Source organism: Macrotis lagotis, chromosome 7, assembly GCF_037893015.1.
Source record: "Macrotis lagotis isolate mMagLag1 chromosome 7, bilby.v1.9.chrom.fasta, whole genome shotgun sequence".
Lineage (NCBI taxonomy): Eukaryota > Metazoa > Chordata > Mammalia > Peramelemorphia > Peramelidae > Macrotis > Macrotis lagotis.
This window is the reverse complement of record NC_133664.1, coordinates 21,469,228-21,487,676: the sequence shown is the minus strand read 5'-3', so window position 1 is coordinate 21,487,676 and position 18,449 is coordinate 21,469,228. Positions and strand designations below refer to the sequence as shown.

Sequence of the window (18,449 nt, the reverse complement as noted above, 5' to 3'; positions counted from 1 at the left end):
GGGGTAAAGTTTTCAGTGATGAAATCATGTCTATCTCCATCATTTCTCTCCCTGAAAGAGTTTGAAGGAGCTGAAAAGTTGGGTGGGTGCTATATATAAGTTGTTTCACTGAAAAAGTCCCATTGTTGAGCTTTTAAAGGATAAAGGGTATCAGAGATTTTCTTGGCTTCTTTAAAACTTTTCCCCATAAAACGTTTAGGCTTTACAGAATCTTGAGTTGAAAGGGACCTTAGAGGCCTCCTCTTCCAAATCCATTCCCTCCCTCCCCACCCCCAACCTTTGCTTGAAGACTTTGATCCAGTACTAGGAAAGGCCCCTCCTCCTGAGCAGCCTCTTCACTTCTGGCCAACTGGGATCTGCCTAAATCTGCTTCTGTGACATGACAGCCCTTCAGGTCATGAAGTCAGCTCTCAGTTTCCTCTTAAATCTTCTCTTCTCTGGGGCAACATCTCAAGGCCCCTCATCATTATGCTTGATTTTCTTTGGATACTCTTCAATGTCAGTATGCTTCCTGAACTGTAAGACCCAGAACTAAGCACAATACTCCAGATAGAAATCAATAGAGCATCATGCTACAGACCTCTCATGTCCCTCGTCCTTGGTCTCTCTTAATGTGTGATCACATTGGCTCCAAATCATACTGGTAATATAAATTGAGCTTGTCCACTAAAATTTCCAAGTCTTTTTCAGATGAACTTGTGTCTAGACATGCCTTCCCTATCTTGTGTTCCTGAAGTTGATATTTGAATGTAAATGTAAGACTTAAATTTATCCCTATTAAATTTTGTCATAATGATTTCACTTAAGTGTTTTAGCTTATCAAGAATTATTTGGTCCTGACTATCATCTTTGTTGGCTGTTCTTCACAACATTTTTGTCATCTGCAAATTTGATAAACATGCCATCTATGCATTTATCCAAGTTATTAATAAAAATGTTAAATTGCACAGGGCCAAAGACAGATCCTGGGGCACTCCACTAAAGACCTCCTTCCAACATCTAGCCATTAATGACCCATTGTGTCCAGCCGTTCAACCAGTTCCAAATCCACGTAAGTGTATTATTGTCTAACCCACATGTCTCCATCTTGTCCAGAAGAATAGCATAAGAGACTCGGTCAAATTCATACTGCTAAAATCTAGATAAGCTATATTAAGAGATCTACCAGTTTGGTAAAACCCTGTCCAGAAAAAAGGAAATAAGGTTTAGTCTGACATGATCTGTTCTTGATAAAACTGTGTTGCGTCTTTGTGCTTACCATTTTCTTTTCTGGTTGTTTATTAACTATATCTTTAAGAAATATGTGCTAGAATTTTATTAAACATCATGAGCCTTTACTTGGCAGGTTCTGCTCCCTTAAAAAAAAATTCTGTACATTTGATCTTCTTTAGACTTGTACTGCTGTTCTCCACGATCTTTTATTTTTTTTAAGGTTTCTTTTTTCCTTCTAGTAAATGTCCAGTTTGATTATTATTTTTTGTAAAATCAGACAAGTTCTCCCCATGTTTCTCTAAATTTTTTATATTCGCCAATTATTAAATTGAAATGATATTCCATTATATTCTCTCCCACCCTGTTACAGACTTGAATCAAAAAGCAAAACAATTTCCTAGACTGACCACATCCAAAAAAAGGGCTTATTTTATGCTCTGAGTCCATTACCTCTCTATTGACAAATGGTCTTCATTGTGAGTCTTCTGGAATTGTGGTCATTCACTGGTGATCAGAAGTCCTATGTCTTTCAAAGTTGTTTGTCTTCTTAATACTGTTGTTATTGTATAAACTATTCTCCTGGTTCCTCTTACCTAATTAGCATCAGGTTTTTCTGAAACCATTAGTGCACAATAGTATGGCATCCCATTTTTATACCATAATTTGTTTAACTTCTCTAATTGGTAGACACCCTCTCAGGTTTCAGTTCTTTGCCACCACAAAAAAAGAACTGAAAATTATATTTGTACATCCTTACTTAGAATCTATTTTGTTTAGAATTAATCTGTTCTCCCTCTCATTCCCCCTTCTTTGTTTTCCTTGTTTATTCCTTTTTTGTCCATGAAGCAAAACATTTCTGAATCCAATTCTGCATCTATCTATCTACGTACGTGTGTATATGTGTGTGTGTGTGTGTGTGTGTGTGTGTGTATATGTCTTTTCCTTCTTTGACCAGTTCATAAGAGAATTGAGATTGAATTACCAACCACTTTCTTTACTCCTTCTGCTTTGTTTGTATAGACTTCTACTTTTTCACACCCATTTTAGGAGATAATTTTCTTCATTACTCATTGTATTCCTCTTTCTTTCCTTTCCCTTTCCATTCAAAATCATCAAAAAAAAATAATGCCCAGGTCCTCTGATCTATTAGACTCCTCTGTGATCCTTCTTGATGATCAAGTTCTTAGGGGTCACATGAATCAAATCTCTGAATTAGGATGCAAAGATTTTATCCTTGTTTTTATGTCTTTATGCAGCTCTGATGTTTTAATGGGGAATGCTTGGAAGTTCTCTTTTTTGTTAAAAGTCCATTTTTCGTCACTTAACTCCATCATTTAACCCCATTTATCTTAAGTAAAAATTTTTTTAAAAGTCCATTTTTCCTTCTCTACAAAATTTCTCATTATTGCTGAGAAAGTTATTCTTGTTGTTAAGCCTGTATCATTTCTAGAATATTGTATTCCAAGTTCTCTTCTCTTTTTTAGTGGTGGTTCTGATACTTGAAGTGTTTCTTTCTGGATGCTTTCAGTATTCTTTGATCTGGAAGCTCAGGATTTTAATTGTAATGCAATGTGCCTGGGAGTTTTCCCTTTCTTTCAGAATGTGACTGACAGATTTTTTTCTAGGTGATTTTTTTTTTTAGGTTTTTGCTAGGCAATGGGGTTAAGTGGCTTGCCCTAGGCCACACAGCTAGGTAATTATTAAGTGTCTGAGGTCGGATCTGAACCCAGGTACTCCTGACTCCAGGGCTGGTGCTTTATCCACCTAGCCGCCCCTAGGTGATTTTCTTTTATGATTTCTCAAAATATGATGTGTAGGCTCTTTTTTTTTATCATGAATTTTAGATAAGTCCATGAAAGATCCTTTTTTTGTTTGTTTTTTTGTTTTTGCAAGGCGATAGGGTTAAGTGACTTGGCCAAGATCACACAGCTGGATGATTATTAAGTGTCTGAGGTCAGATTTGAACTCAGCCTCTGACTCCATGACTGGCGCTCTATCTGCTAATTTGATGATTGTTAAGTGTTCTCTCCTAGAAGTGTTTTTCAGGCAGTTTTTGTTATGAGACAGCTTGTTTTCTTTTTAATTTTTTTAGTCTTTTAACTTTATTTGAATATTTCTTGTTGTGTCATGGAGTCATTATTTTTTGTATGGTTCATTCTAAGTTTTAGAGAGTTAACCTGACTAGTTAAAATTTTCTTCCTCTAATACCAAACTGTTAGTTTCTTTTCTAGTTCTTTTTTTCACTTTTCATTTTTTATTTTTTCCCTCTAGCACTATAATTTCACTTATAATAAAACTTAAAAACAAAACTTCTTGTTCCATCTCTTCTCAGAATTCTAGTAAACTGATGGCCCAGCTTGCTTTCCTTGGCAGCTTCACTTGTGGATGTTTCTGGGTTTGTATCTTGACTGTCCCTGACCCCATGAGAATTCTTTGTGTAGGGTTCTTTTGTGTTTGTTCATTCTTTGAGCACACCTCCTGATTTTGAACTTGATGTTCAGGCTGGACTCTGGGCCCTTCTGGGAGGGATGGTTTGGCTGTTCCTTTTGCTGCCCTCTTAGAGTTAGGGTGTTTCCCCAGGATCTCAGGCACAGCACAGGGTGAGAACCTGCAAACTTTGAGTGATCCCACAGTGGTCTGATCCAAGCAGTCTGCTATCTGCTCTTTTCATCTGAATTCTGCAGGTTCCTCACCTGGGTTTAGCTAGCTGGTCCATAGGCTTGCCCTGTTCGGACTTCAGCCCTATCAGTCCATTGGGAAGCTCTGCTGGTGCAGAGAAGAACAGGCTCTCCTGTGGTCTGAGATCACCACCCTGGTTGGACCTTGCTCTTCTCCTTGCCAGGTGACTGCTCACCCTGAAATACCATCCTGTAGGAGTAGACTCCTTCCCCAGTCAGCCCTGTATCTGTGACCTGAAGCTGGGGAGACGAGCAACAAAGATGCTAATTGGCATCTCTGCCTACCCTAATCTGTGGGTGGGCCCCCTCTGTGTAGGGTTTGGGAATCTCTTTTTTGCTCCTGGTGTCAGCCCTGTCCCCCACTGTTGGAAGACCTCTCTGTCTCCCTGTGCCAATCTGAGCTGGGAGAATGGCTCCTCACAATGACTTGTTCTTGAATTTCCCCATTGGGGCTTCATTGGTTGCACTTTCTAGATCTGTTTGAAGGAGTTGGAGGATAGAACTTGACTCTGCTTATTCCTCTGGTGCTGTCATCTTGTCTCCATCTCATGTCCGTGATCCTTCAAAAGTCACTGAAAGCAGTTTAGCACTTCCATCTTCATTTCTTAGATTCCTGACTGCGGTTCATCTGAGACTAATGATGGGAAGGGACTTTCTCTGTTATTTTGGATTCCAGCTTCCTCTTGATCATTTCTGTCCTGGCTTTCTGGGCCAAAGGTCCTTCTCTCTATCAGAGAACACAGAAACAAGAGAAAAATAGTCTAGTCTCTGCCTTGGTGTGTAGGCTGTCATCCATTCATGGTGAAGGAGCAAGTCCAGCTCTTTCTTTGACCCTCTCTTCATAATTCATAAATTAATTCCATGGCCACCTTCCTCAGCATTCCTTGCCAACCTTTCAGACCAAACTTGATCTTTTTCCTTACCTGCCCTGAGTCGAATATCTTCTAGGTCTTTTAAAAACTAAAATACTTAAATTTCCTGCAAATACAAATTAGTCTTCTCAGACTTCCCATTTTCTTCCTCATCTAATAGCAATTCTTTGTCTCCAGAATGTCATTCTTATTTGATTTTTTTTTTTGTCAAGGCATTGGGGTTACGTGACTTGCCCAAGTCAAATTATTAAGTATCTGAGGCCAGATTTGAACTCAGGTCTTCCTGACTCCAGGGCCTGTGCTGTATTCACTGTGCCACTTAGCTTCTCCAGAATGTCATCCTTGAAAGCCTCTCACTCCCATTGGGTTGATTTCCTCTGGGGAATTTGGGATCTGGAGAATCTATGAGATCCTATTTATCCTTTTCTAGACCCTTTGAAAACTGCTGCCCCAAGATTTAGGATGTCAGACAGAGTTTGCCTTTCCTCCCCCACGATCTTAAATTCTATAGAAATGTAATCACTCTTTCTCAAGCTCTACTTTAAGCTCTTCCTTGGTGGACAAGACATTGAACAAATCATCCTTTCCCCTTGTTGCTTCCACAACTTTTTGGAGGATGAATGAAACTTTTTTCCACATTGGAATTAATTTAATAAATTTTCCTATATATAGACATGGAAGAGAAGTCTGTTTTCTCATTTAACTTCACAAATAATAATTACCTGTTACAAATTACAAATAAGAATTACCTATTTGTGAAATCATTCTGGTTGTAAGCCAGGCAATTTTTCCTTAGTTCAGAAGACCTTCAAATAAGATTTTTAAAATACAACTTAGATGAGATTCCTTGAGATCATATCTGACTTCTCAGGTGTCTCTTTTGCTGGACCTATTGTGGCCTCATTGAGGGCAGGGCCTGTCTTGTGTCTTTCTTTGTAAATCTTTGTGGAACACAGTAGGTGTTTAAGGAAATGCTTGTCGATTTGACTTGCTTTTTAAAAGTACATTCTGCTGCCATACATCAGTGCAAATGAAGCAAGAAAGAGGGAAAGGCTGAATAAATGTTTTACTCTAAAGTAACATGCAAACCCAAAATAATACTGCTGTGCAGCAGTATTTTCTGGAGGAATTATTCTTTTATTCTTTACTAAATAAGCATTGAAAAATAGATTAGCCAAGCAAGCAGTGGATTGAAAGGGAGCCACTTGATGTGAACTTTGCTGCTGACTCAGTGAGTTTTCAGAAACTTAGGGTAGCTTCTCCTGTGTCTTTAAGCTCTGACTTTCTGAGGGATAGTTCTTTCATTTGACAGATGAGCAAACTAGACCCAGAAAGGTCAGTGGCCCCAGCTGCTTCTCTTCTGCAAAATGGGAAGGAGGCTGGAACCCAAGGGTGATTTGTAACTGAATGGGAAAAGTGTTGACTCTGGAGGGGCTGCTCAGGAGACCACTCCACCCTCATGGACTTTACCTGCTGTTGCCTGGGCATTTCTCCATGGATGTTGTAAGATCATCTCAAACTCTATAAAAAGAGTCATCTTTCTGCTCAGGTCTAGGTCTAATATCTTCCAGCCCAAGCTGGCTCTTGACTCACCTCCCATGTCCAGTCACTTGCCACATGCCTCTGTCCTTTCTCTCTGCCAGTCTACCTTTCCTCTCCTCTTCTCCAAAGCTGTGGTCCCTGGGCCCTCAGAGCCTCCCTGATGCATGGAGCTACCAGACAAGCTTTTTAACCCTGGTGTTTCAAACCCTTTGCAGTCTGGCTTCAGGCAACATTTCCAGACTTCTTTCATGGTCCCTTTCCCCAGAATGGGTATTGGCTCATCTCTCCCTCTTCACTTAGCCTTCTGTCTTATAGCCCGAACCTTTATCAAGGTTCCTGGTGGGGTGGAGACCCCATCAGAAAGCCTTTCCTCATGTCACTCCCACTCTTTTTTTTAGGGTGTTTTTTTTCAAGGTAAATGAGGTTAAGTGACTTACCCAAGGCCACACAGCTAGGTAATTATTAAGTGTCTAAGGCTGGATTTGAACTCAGGTCCTCCTGACTCCAGGGCTGGTGCTCTATCCACTGCGCCACCTAGCCTCCCCAACCCGTACTCTTTCAGGTTAGCATGCTCTCCCTCTTTGCCTTGTGTGTTGACTTAGAAAACCACAAATTAACATTATCAATATTGTATTTTATTTTTATTTATGTAGTTAAATATTTCCTTGTTAAATTTTAATCTGGTATGGGACAAGTTTGACACCTCTGCCCTGTAAACTCCTTGAAGAGAAAGACTGGTTCCATATTTGAGATTATATCCCTGGAACCTAGATTTGTTCAGAGAGCTGCTTAAAAGATGTGTATTGACCTGAATTGAGAAGTGTGTTAAGAGGCATCAATTTATAGATGGGATCATCTTTACATGAATCACACTAGGGGAAACAGTTCATTTCCTATGACTTGAAACTGATTTCTCACATTCCTTTTGTTTAAAACAACATTGTGGGAGAAGCTAGGTGGCACAGTGGATAGAGCACCGGCCCTGGAGTCAGAAGGCCCTGAGTTCAAATGCAACCTCAGACACTTAATTACCTAACTGTGTGACCCTCGGCAAGTCACTTAACCCCACTGTCTTGCGACCCCCCCCCCCCAAAAAAAAACCACCCAATGTTGCCAGTCACACATAATGTTACATATCAGTTATCCCATCTACTGGAGAAGCTGAGGCTGGTGGAGCTCTGAGTTTTGGGGGCAATTGATAATACACCATAAAGTTTGCATCTATATAGTGAGCGTCCAGAAATTGGGCTGGGACCCCAGGATGTCTAAAACAGTGTACAGTCCCCCCTGCCCCCCAGCTTAGAAATGAATCAGGTTAAAACTTCCAGGTTGATTGATCTATATATGTAGTGGGATCGGTATGTGAGTGAACCAACTGTATATTCCAACCTGGATGAGATGAGGAAGATCAGTCTCTTAAAAAATAAACCCTAAAAATGAACAACTCTGGTTACTTATAAAGGGTCATTAACAATGGGGTGCTTTGTTTTATAAAATATTTGATTTAGGGGCAGAGAAGTGGCTGAGGGTGTAAACCCTGTGTAGGTCACTTACCCTCTGTTTGCCTCAGTTTCCTTGGCTATAAAATGGGTTGTTGTGAGGAACACATGGGATCATCCTGGTCAAGTGATTGGCCCATAGTTGGTGCCATATCCACATGAGCTGCTGGGATGATGATGGTTATGACTGCCTCATTATTGGCTTACAATAGCTCTAGGTGCCTTAGGCTCCAGCCCCAGGCCTACCTGTTCTCTCCCTCACTTTCCTTACCTACTTTCCCAGCCCTAGTAGTGAAGGAGTCTTAAGCCTAAAGAACCTTAGCTTCCATTGGTGAAATAAAGATGGTAGACTCTGAGAATCATTGATGCCAACAGGGATGTCCAGAGTGCAGATCTCTTATTTTCCTGCTTCTTGGGACCCTGTTCTCCTCTGATTCTTCCCCAACCCATTTGACTGTTCTTTTTTTTTTTACCCAGCACTTTTTTTTTTTAAGAAAGATTTTATTTTGAATTTTACAATTTTCCCCCCATTCTTGCTTCCCTTCCCCACAACAGAAGGCAGTCTGTTAGTCTTTACATCGTTCCCCTGGTATGCATTGATCTAAGTTGAATGTGATGAGAGAAATCATATCCTTAAGGAAAAAAAATAAAGTGTAAGAGATAGCAAAATTACACAATAAGATAACTTTTTTTTTTAATCAAAGGTAATAGTCTTTGGTCTTTGTTCAAACTTCTCAATTCTATCTCTAGATAGAGATGGTATTCTCCATTGCAGATAGCCCAAAACTGTCCCTGCTTGTTGCACTGATGGAATGAGCAAGTCCATCAAGGTTGATTGTCACCCCCATGTTACTGTTAGGATGTACAGTGTTTTTCTGGTTCTGCTTATTGTGCTCAGCATCAGTTCATGCAAATCCCTCCAGGCTTCTCTGAATTCCTTTCCCTCCTGGTTTCTAATAGAATAATAGTGTTCCATGACATACATGTACCACAGTTTGCTAAGCCATTCCCCAATTGAAGGACATTTACTTGATTTCCAATTCTTTGCCACCACAAACAGGACTGCTATGAATATTTTTGTACAAGTGATGTTTTTACCCTTTTTCATGATCTCTTCAGGTTACAGACCCAGTAGTGGTATTGCTGGGTCAAAGGGTATGCAAGTTTTTGTTGCCCTTTGGGCATAGTTCCAGATTGCTCTCCAGAAAGGTTGGATGAGTTCACAGCTCCACCAACAATGTATTAGTGTCCCAGATTTCCCACATAGCTTCCAACATTGATCATTTTCCTTTCTGGTCATATTGGCCAGTCTGAGAGGTGTGAGCTTTAATTTGCATTTCTCTAATCAGTAATGATTTAGAGCAATTTTTCATATGACTATGGATTTCTTTGATTTCCTCATCTGTAAATTGCCTTTGCATATCCTTTGACCATTTTTGACTGCTCTTAATAGGCTTTTTACTTTAAAATTGTTTTTTGATCTTATGTCACTGTCACTTCCCAAATGACAGTTAAGATGAAAACAATAGTCCCTGTCTTGAGAATGTATGCGTTCTTATGCACTAGTTGTCCACCACCTCTCTCTGGAAGGAGGAGAGCTTGCTGAAGTCATATTTAGTTATTTGTATTGATCGGAGTTCTGAAGTCTTTCATTGCTTTTCTGTCTTTTTCCTGGTGGTTTTCTTTTAGTTCTTGCTTCCTTCTGGATTCATCCTGAGTTTCTCTGAATTCTTTCTATTCATTTTTTGATGGTACAGAAAATTCCGTTACTATTGTCATTTCCTTTCTTGAGAATACATCCTCAGGCTTGATTCTGGACCCTTTTTTCTCCATATATTGCTGCTGATCTCATCAACTCCTTTCAGTGTAATGGTCATCTCAGTGCAGATGACCACAAAATTTAGCCCTTGTCCAACTCATCTTCCACCTGCCTCTGGGAGTCAGTTGGTCACTAAGTCTTTATTAACTACTAGTCAGGCCTGTGCTGAGCATTGAAGATACAAAAGGAAGACTACAGTCAAACAAGCAAGGTTTGGGTTAACAGGACGTGATTGAGAGAGGGGCTGGGAAAGGCTTTCTCTGGAGACTGGAGTTGGGACGTGCAGATAGCAAGCCTCCCAGGTGCCCCAAGCAAGAGCCTCTAGTTGCTGTCCTTGTCTTGAGCTGACTCCTAAACCTCCCTCTTGGTGCCGAGGGGATGCCTTCTGGCTGCCCAGGTCTGGATCCTGGGCATCCTCCTTGTCCATCTTTGTCTGTCCTTCCCTCCAGAGCTTCCCTTCAGGTTCTTTTCTTGACTTCCCTGGGTCTTCATCTGAACCTTGGCCTAATCTCCGACCTCCAGTCTCTTCCCTCTCCAGACCACTGCTGGATTGATATTCTGAAAGGGCCACTTGGGATGGCTGCCAGTTGCCCGGGAACGACAAGGATCTCCACAGCTTTGCCATTGAAAGTTCTCAGCTCCTTTCTGTAAGGCCTCTTGAATTCCTGTGCTCTCTTCAAGGCCCAGCTCAGATGCCACTGGGCTGTTTTGGGTTTTTGTCTTTATGCCCCAGGACCTCTCTGTAGATCATAGTGGGTATTTGCAGAGCCCTCTACCTGAATTTGGAAATTGATTAGCACAAGGGCCACTTGGAGAAAGCCATTTTTTAACCATTATGAGAATGAGAAGAAAAGCACAATTTCTCATGTGCCTCATTGAGTTGTCCTTTTTTTCTAAACTATAACAAAGAATTTTTTTAATTTTAATGTTTTTTGCAAGGCAGGTGAGGTTAAATGACTTACCCAGGGTCACACAGCTAGCATATGTCAAATGTCTGAGGCCAAATTTGAACTCAGGTTCACCTGACTCCAGGGCTCTATCCACTGCGCTATCTAGTTAGCCCAACAATGAATTTTTGATTAAAATTTCATTCCTATCAGCATAAATCAAATGGAGACTGTTGAGAAATTAAAATCTTGATTTGCAGGGGTATGTAATTTAAGGTAACCCTTTATTCAAGGGGTCAATACCATCTTTTAAAATTAATTAATTTTGTTCACCAGCCTGTGTTTAGAGCCGAGTGACACTCTGGTTACTGTTGTCCATAGAAACTGGCACGACCCTAGACCCAGAGAGGGGCCACGTTGTGATCTAGACTTGACTGTCTACCGCCATGATGGGTAGAGAAAGATCCTCTGTACTGCTGAACTCAGGGGAAAACACTTGAACTAAGACGTCCCTTCTCCTGGATCAGGGAAAGTGGTCGTTTCTTGCATCTTCTAGATGCATCAGAGTGAAGCCGGCCTTGACTTTGGTCAGCTTCCTCATTTTCAGGGCTTGGAGGACTTGGAACTAATGGAGTATAAGGAGAGGGAAAGATGAACCTGGAAGGGAGACCCTTCACTGAAAGCTTAGGCCAACAAAGCAGCTCCCCACCCCCTGCACCCCATCTAGTATTGGAGTTAATGGGCTGGGAAGCTCAGAGCATACTACTGGTGTCTATTGGATTCACTTGTTTCTAATAGAAGCAGAAACTAGTCTCCCTATGTTTGGAACACTGATTCTTATAACAATTCATTATTACTATGACTCTGACTATCTTGAATAGATCTGGGTTTTAATTTTTTGAAAACTTATTTATAAGAAGGTTTGAGCAGTTATGGTTGAAAGACAGTGGCTTTGGGGTAGCTTCGAATCTCTTTTTAACAAGTGGAGACCCCAATTCAGCAGATGTTTGTTAAGCACCAGCTGGGTTCACAATGTTGTTAGATGTATGGAATAAATATGAGGAGAGAGGTGAATGCCGTATTGTCTCTCCTCTCCAGGGGGATGTGCTGTGTTGTGAGGGGTGTATCATCAGGGCAAAAAGAGATTGCTTCCATCTGGAAGGGCTGGGGAGCGATTTGTGGAATAGGTGGCAGCTGAATTGGGCATTGAACAGTCTAGGGGAATCCAGTTCCAAAATGAGGAATACCACCGGCAGGATCACCGAGATGAGAGAAGAGAAAGGGGGGGGGGGGAAGAAGAATGATCCAGTTCTGCTGAAATGTGGAATATTGAAAGGGGCATGGTCTGGCCTGTGATGGTGGGGAGACATGAAGGTTATGGAGTCAAGTCAGGGGGCCTGCTGGGCCAGGCTCTGACCTAGGGAAGTCCTGGGGACACAAAAGGCAAAACCAAGCCCCTACTTCAAGGTGGTTTTATGAGAAACACTGTGCGAAGAACTCTATATATGAACAAGGATATTGGAGGTGATCTCAGAGATGAGGACTGATATTAAGGAGGATCAGGAAGGTGGGATGTTAGCTGAGGCTTGGAGGAAATCAAGGAAGCCAGGAGGCAGAGATGGGGACAAAGAATTCCAGGATTGAGGGACAGTCAAGGATGGTTCAGGGAGTCAAGAGATGGAGGTCCTTGGATTGCAGAGACATGGAAGGGCAGAGGAAGCTGTAAGAGGGTTGGAAAAATAAGAAGCCAGATCATGAAGGCCAGTCAGGGTTTATTTGTTATCCTAGAAGTGATTGACTAGGAGAATGGCATGGTCATATCTGCTCTTGGAGATCATTTTGTTGGCTAAGTGGGGAGAAATGTGAGGCTGGAAAAAGAGCCAGTGATCTATTGCCATAGTCTGGCAGTGAGGAGTGAGGGCCTGCACGCAGGTGGACGCAGCATTAGATATCTATGAAGTGATGTGAAGGTAGATCGGCAGGATTTGTCAGCTGGTTGGATATGAGGGATGAGAAAGAGTAAAGAGTCCCAGGTGATGCCTTAGGAGGCAAAACCTGGAAGATGGTGGTACCCTGGACAGGAATGTGGGGGCAAAAGATATTAATTCTGATTGTTGAATTGATGATGTCTGCAAGAAATCAGACTAGAGATTGGAGATTGTCAATGCTAGATCACTGGATCTGTGAATCATCTACATAGAAATGATCATCGAATTACGGGAAATGATAAGATCATCAGGGCCGTGTAGAGGGAGAGAAGAGGGCCCAGGACAGAGCTTTGGTGTTCATTTCAGATGAAGATTCTGCTGGAGACTAAAAAGTCTGGTCAGACAAGTAGGAGACCAAGAGCCATGTCACGAGAGCCTGGAAAGAAGCAAGATGGGCAGTGTCAAAGCTGCAGGAGAAGGATCGAGAAAAAGCTATTTGATTTGGTGGTGAATTGATCATTAATAAATTTGGAGTGAAAAGTTTCCATTGGATGGTGATGTTGAGAGCCAGACTGCAGAGTCTGAGGAGAAAGGAAGTAGAAGCACCAAGGGGATCTAGCAAAAAGGACTGAGATCCAGAAAGATGGCTAGTGGGGTGTTTGGACTGAGGAAAGACAGAAGACTTTGTAGAGGAGACTGAAGATTAGTGAGGGGGGGGGGGCAGTCAGTTGGAGAAGAAGGGATGAATGGGATCCCTTGTGCATGTCAAGGGCACGGCCCCGGCCAGGAGAAGGGCCGCCTCTTCATGTGAGACACAGGGGTCAAGGAGGAAATAATGGGGGAAACTATCCACGCACTAGGAGTGACATAATGCCCTGGATGTCCAGAAGAATACTGAGGCAGTGTTGTGGAGAGTGAGTCAGAGATGGGATGGATAAGAGGTAGGTGAGAAGTAGGAGCCTCTATTAGAGCTATTACCTCCAAAGTGGAACTCTGAAGGCTCCTTGGCCCATTGAATGACTAAAAAACCCACAGCACTGGACTGAGTGCTGTGGATAGACAAACAATGTGTCCCATGGCTTTCAAGAATGGGAAGAGAAAACTCTTATGAGAGTTTAGCTACAAGGACTGGAAATTCCCCAGCATCCTCAGAGTGGTTGGTTTGGGGGGCGCACGGCAGGCCTGAAAGGCTGAATGGACATCTATCCAGGTGGTATGTTGAACAGCCAGGCTCTACCTCCTACTCTCCTCCCCCATAGGGTTTAGGTAGGGGAGTGTGAACTGGACCAGCAGTGCAGCTACCCCCTATACATGCACACATGAACTTTCAGTGAGATAGGTAAGCTCCCCTTTATTCTTTACTCTTGTAAATGAAACTTTTTCAGAATTATCAGTTATCTCTTCATTGCAAAATTTGATGAACTTTTCTCAATCCTTATCTTTTTTTGACCTCATGAAAACATTGGACTCTACAGTGACCATCCTTTTTTTTCCTCTCTGTCACCTACTAGAACACCTATATCTGCACATTTTAAAATTTGTATACAGAATTTCCTAGTTTGTTTAAACATCTTCTAAATGATGAATTTCGATGGGTTTTGAACCCATCTGTTAACTCATCTACCTTTCCTTAAGTTTACAGAGACAATGAATTGACTTCAGGGAAGCTGCACATTTACTAGCAAATTCACCCAAACCCTTTGTATAATTGGTGGGTAGGATTGGAAAATAAAGTGTCAGGGTTTATAAATTTGACTAATGCTGCTTTTCTTCCATTTGCATCCATATGTCCTCTTCCCCCCCCCCCCCCAAATATGTTTGTTAAAACCAAGTATTGGGGGCAGCTAGGTGGTGCAGTGAATAGAGAATAGGCCTCAGAGTCAGGAGGACCTGAGCTCAATTCCAGACTTAGACACATAATACTTAGCAGTGTGATCTGGGGCAAGTCACTTAATCCCATTGCCTTGCCCCAAAACCCCCAAATATTAAAATAAGTTAAAATAGACCTTCTGATTGCTGTATTACAAAATGTCTAATCAAGATCTTGAAATATAATAGCTTATTCTTTAATGTTTTAAAGAAAAAAAGATGTATTTTATACTATTAACAAATGAACTATTTAATTCTTTAAAATATTTTTATATGCATTCATAATTATTGGTATGGTATGTATGGATACAATTTATAAATAAGTAAAATCAGTGTCAAGATTGTATGCTCAAAAATTTTGTAACTGATAAGGAATTCAGATTTTTAAAATTTGGACATCACTGGTCCATATAAAAGAAATGGGAGTCTGCCCTCTGATGGTTACATTGAGGATGCACAGTAAGAATCACTTGAAAAGACTTATCAGCAGAAAATTTGTGCTTGGGATGAGGTTGAAAGGAGGTATAAGATGGATTCAGATTTAAGGCTTGGAAGATGATGAAGACGATGTCTTGAATAGAAAGGGAGATTAGAGATGAGATGATTATTGGAAGGAAGAAAATGAGTCCAGTCTTAGATGAAAATGCCAGATGAGTTCTAGGGAGAAGCTAGAGATACAACATAAATATTTGTAGATGAATAATATGTTTTTATCAGGGGCAGCAAGGTGGTGCAATGAATAGAGTGCTTAGTCTGGAATCAGGAAGACTCATCTTCCTGAGTTAAAATTTGACCTCAGGTTTTCTTAACTGACTCTGTATCATACTGCACAAGTCATTCAATAAATGTCAGTAATTATGCCTTATAGGCACTAATATGATTTACAGACAAAAGAGATTTGTAATTTATTTTTTAAAAAACATCAAAAAATGAAGAAACTTGTAGTCTCTAAAGAGTGATTTAGATTTTTATCACTCCTCTAGCATCAAGTTTCAAAATTCCAAAGGGTTGAAACTAAAGAGAAAGGTTCCCTTAGGACAAACAGTCATTCCACCAAAATATAGGTTAATCCTGAACTGTAAAAACCAAATTAATCAGTGCAACAATCAGGCACAATTTTGGGTTATCTGTGATGGAGAATACCATCTGTATCCAGAGAAAACATTGTGGAGTTTGAAAATCTATTACCTTTAATTTAGGGGGGAAAACCCATTATCTTATTATGTAATTTTGTTATCTCTTATACTTTTATTTTTCTTCCTTAAGGATATGATTTCTCTCTCATCACATTCAACTGAGATCAATGTATACCATGGAAACAATGTAAAGACTGCCTTTTGTGGGGGGGGAAGTAAGATTGGGGGGAAATTGTAAAATTCAAAATAAATAAATTTAATAAAAACAAATGTAAGCTAGGGAGTGGGATCTGTGACTAGGTGTAATTAAAAAAGGGTAACATTTATTTTTAATAGTTTTTTTTTTAAGTTTTAGCATCATGTACTTTTCTTGTCTTGAATAGAGGTCCTGAATTTTTTTTCTCCTGAGATTTTTTTTTTAATCCTAACCTCAGGAAAAAAAGAAAAAATAACTGTAGTGAAATATGTTCTTCATTCAAAAACTAATGTAAATTTTTCAAGGTTTCACTTTGGGATAAAATGGGAAGTTGACCTACAAAGTAGTCTCCCAGGTAGGGAGAATCCCTCCAATTCTAACATTCCCTGATTTTTTTTTTCCTTTTAACTTTTTCTATCAGAACATTTTCCTCTTTTATAAAGTAAGGATGTTCTGCCTCTAAAACTAACTTTTGAAATGACTCAGTTTAGGAGCTAGTATGGCTTTCTGTTGTTATAGCAACAGAACGAAAGATTTGTGACCCTTGAGGATAGGACCTGCCTGTTCTCTATCTGGAGCACTAAAAGAAAGCATTCAGAAAATGCTTGTTGGTTTGTTGATTTCAGGTTTAATATATAGATTTTTTTAAATAGAGTCATAATCATTAATCCCTTTTTCAAGAAAAAATTTTAGCTTCTAAAAATAAGGGATGTTGACATTTCATTGTGTTTGACCACTGGCTTCAGAAAAGAGAAGTGGTTTGTACTTTCATTTTTACAAGTGATTAACAATTGTAGTTAGAGAGTATGCCATTTGTACTTATGGCTGTAATTAGGATGAGGAATAAACTAAGAAGAAAAGTTTGTAATAAGAAAAATAATGCTTTTGATTTCTAAAGATATCTAAAATTTTGTGTTTATAGATCAAGGAACGGAGAAACATGAAGGAACAGTTTCTACTTCTGGGATCACTGATCAAGAGAAGGAATTATCAAGCAATGCTTTTCAAGCATTTATGGTAAGAAAATATTTCATGTTAGTCTCTTAAAACTTTTGAGAAATTTCTTTCATATTTGAAATATTTTGTTGCTTCTAGGAATATTGTCCCTGATAAATAAACATGTGAGAAATCCCATATATTTTGTTGTTGCACAAAACCAAAAGAACTCTTCTCTGACATTTATTTTCCACTGGCTTTTGATCTTTTTGTTTAAATTCAGAATTGGATTGACTTTGAAGTCAGTGCCCCACTGAGGATGATGGCATGTCCCCTTTTAGAAGGGTCAGTGTCTTTACCCCATGTGTGTTTCTTTTAGAATAGGAACAACCAATATGTGTGGCTTAGTAACAGGACTCTTAAGTCACACAGGTTTGTGGCCGACATCTCTTTTCGTTAATCTGAAGGATTTGTGATATCCCTATGTGCATGACATCCCTTCTAAAATGTGAGGCTGGGGTCTGAGTCATTGTGTCTGTCCTCTGCAGGCTGGGAATTATGACAGCTGCCTCCAGCACCTGGCATGCCTGCAGGACATCAACAAGGACGACTACAAGATTGTGCTGAACACAGCCGTGGCTGAGTTTTGTAGAAATGAGCAGACCACCACTGATCACTTGAGAGCCACGCTGAACCAGCTGAAAAATCAGGTAGGCTGGCACTGTTCGTTGGCTGGCCTGGGTCCGGGCCGTTGACACCGGCTGCCCCTTGTTTTCTTGTTGTAAATCAGAAGGTGTGATGGGCTATTTTTCAGGTCCATTCAGCTGTTGAAGAAATGGATGGCTTAGATGATGTCGAAAATAGCATGCTCTACTATAATCAAGCTGTTATTCTCTATCACCTGCGCCAGCATACTGAAGCAATAGCAGTCGGAGAGAAACTCTATCAGTTCATAGAACCTTTTGGTATGTCATTGAATGAAGCAAGTAATTTTTCTCACATTTTCTCTGGCTTAAATTTTTTTTAATTCATCAAAATCTTGAATAAATTTTGCTAGGACATTCTGGCTATTTCCTCATCTCTTTAACTATCCCTTCTCTGACTCCTTTCCTCTCTTCTGACCTCTTACTGTTGATGTCCTCTTGGCTTGCCTCTCTTCTTGCCACCTGCCCCCCCAACAGCTCTGTGGAGCCCCAGGCTCACGTTTCCTCCTGAGGCTCCCCTGGCTTCTCAAGACTCCCCATATCCAGAATGGGACTTAACTTGCTCCTCTTTCTGACTTTGTTTCCTATTAGTGAGGCCTGATCGTCCAGTTTGAAGCCTTCTCTCTCACTTCCAGCATCTAGTTAGTTGATAAAGCCTTCCAGTTCTCATGCAGCGGTGCTTCTTCTCTCTCCCCTTCTTCCCCTCTGCTCTCTTTAGGCTCCAGCAGACACTCGGAGCTCTTCTTACTCTAGGCTGTCCTTCCTCCTGCTGCCAGAAGCTCTGGCTTGGTGGGTCTGGTCCGTTGTTCCTCAGAGCCCCAAGCTTTGTCGATAAGCTGCTCTGCCCAGCATTCCAGGTCCTTTCAAGCAGTCCATGGATCAACTGCTAAACTTTTGTTTAACTTCTTCTGTGGCCAGCCACAGGCCTTGGCGTCGGGGCTACAACAAAGGGTAGAATGAGTGACGAGAGCCCACCGGTGAGCAGATCTGTACAAACCAGCCCTGTGCCTCACTGCAGCGCTACCTTCTGCCCCTCTCCCCCAGCCAGACTACTTGTCTTGCCTTAGAGCTTCCTCTCCAACTGCTTTGACTCAGGTCTTGTTTTCATTAGAAAGTAGAATGCCTTTTGTCTTGAATTCCTGCCCTTCACGACCCCACTGGCCCACAGCTC

At 40.9% G+C, this 18,449-nt stretch overlaps 1 protein-coding gene across 8 annotated transcripts in view; it reads left to right on the top strand.

Annotated features, from left to right (window-relative positions):
* The window catches only part of CNOT10 (CCR4-NOT transcription complex subunit 10), a 53,873-nt gene that overhangs the window by 3,996 nt on the left and 31,428 nt on the right, over positions 1-18,449 (top strand). For 5 of the 8 annotated variants that reach the window (XM_074195613.1, XM_074195611.1, XM_074195612.1 and 2 more), the window contains exons 2-5: positions 951-1,051; positions 16,561-16,655; positions 17,123-17,284; positions 17,389-17,539. In XM_074195613.1, coding sequence (XP_074051714.1) covers positions 951-1,051; positions 16,561-16,655; positions 17,123-17,284; positions 17,389-17,539 — 509 coding nt within the window. The remainder of the gene's footprint in view (positions 1-950; positions 1,052-16,560; positions 16,656-17,122; positions 17,285-17,388; positions 17,540-18,449) is intronic. The other 3 variants (XM_074195616.1, XM_074195617.1, XM_074195615.1) reach the window with 1 other exon arrangement.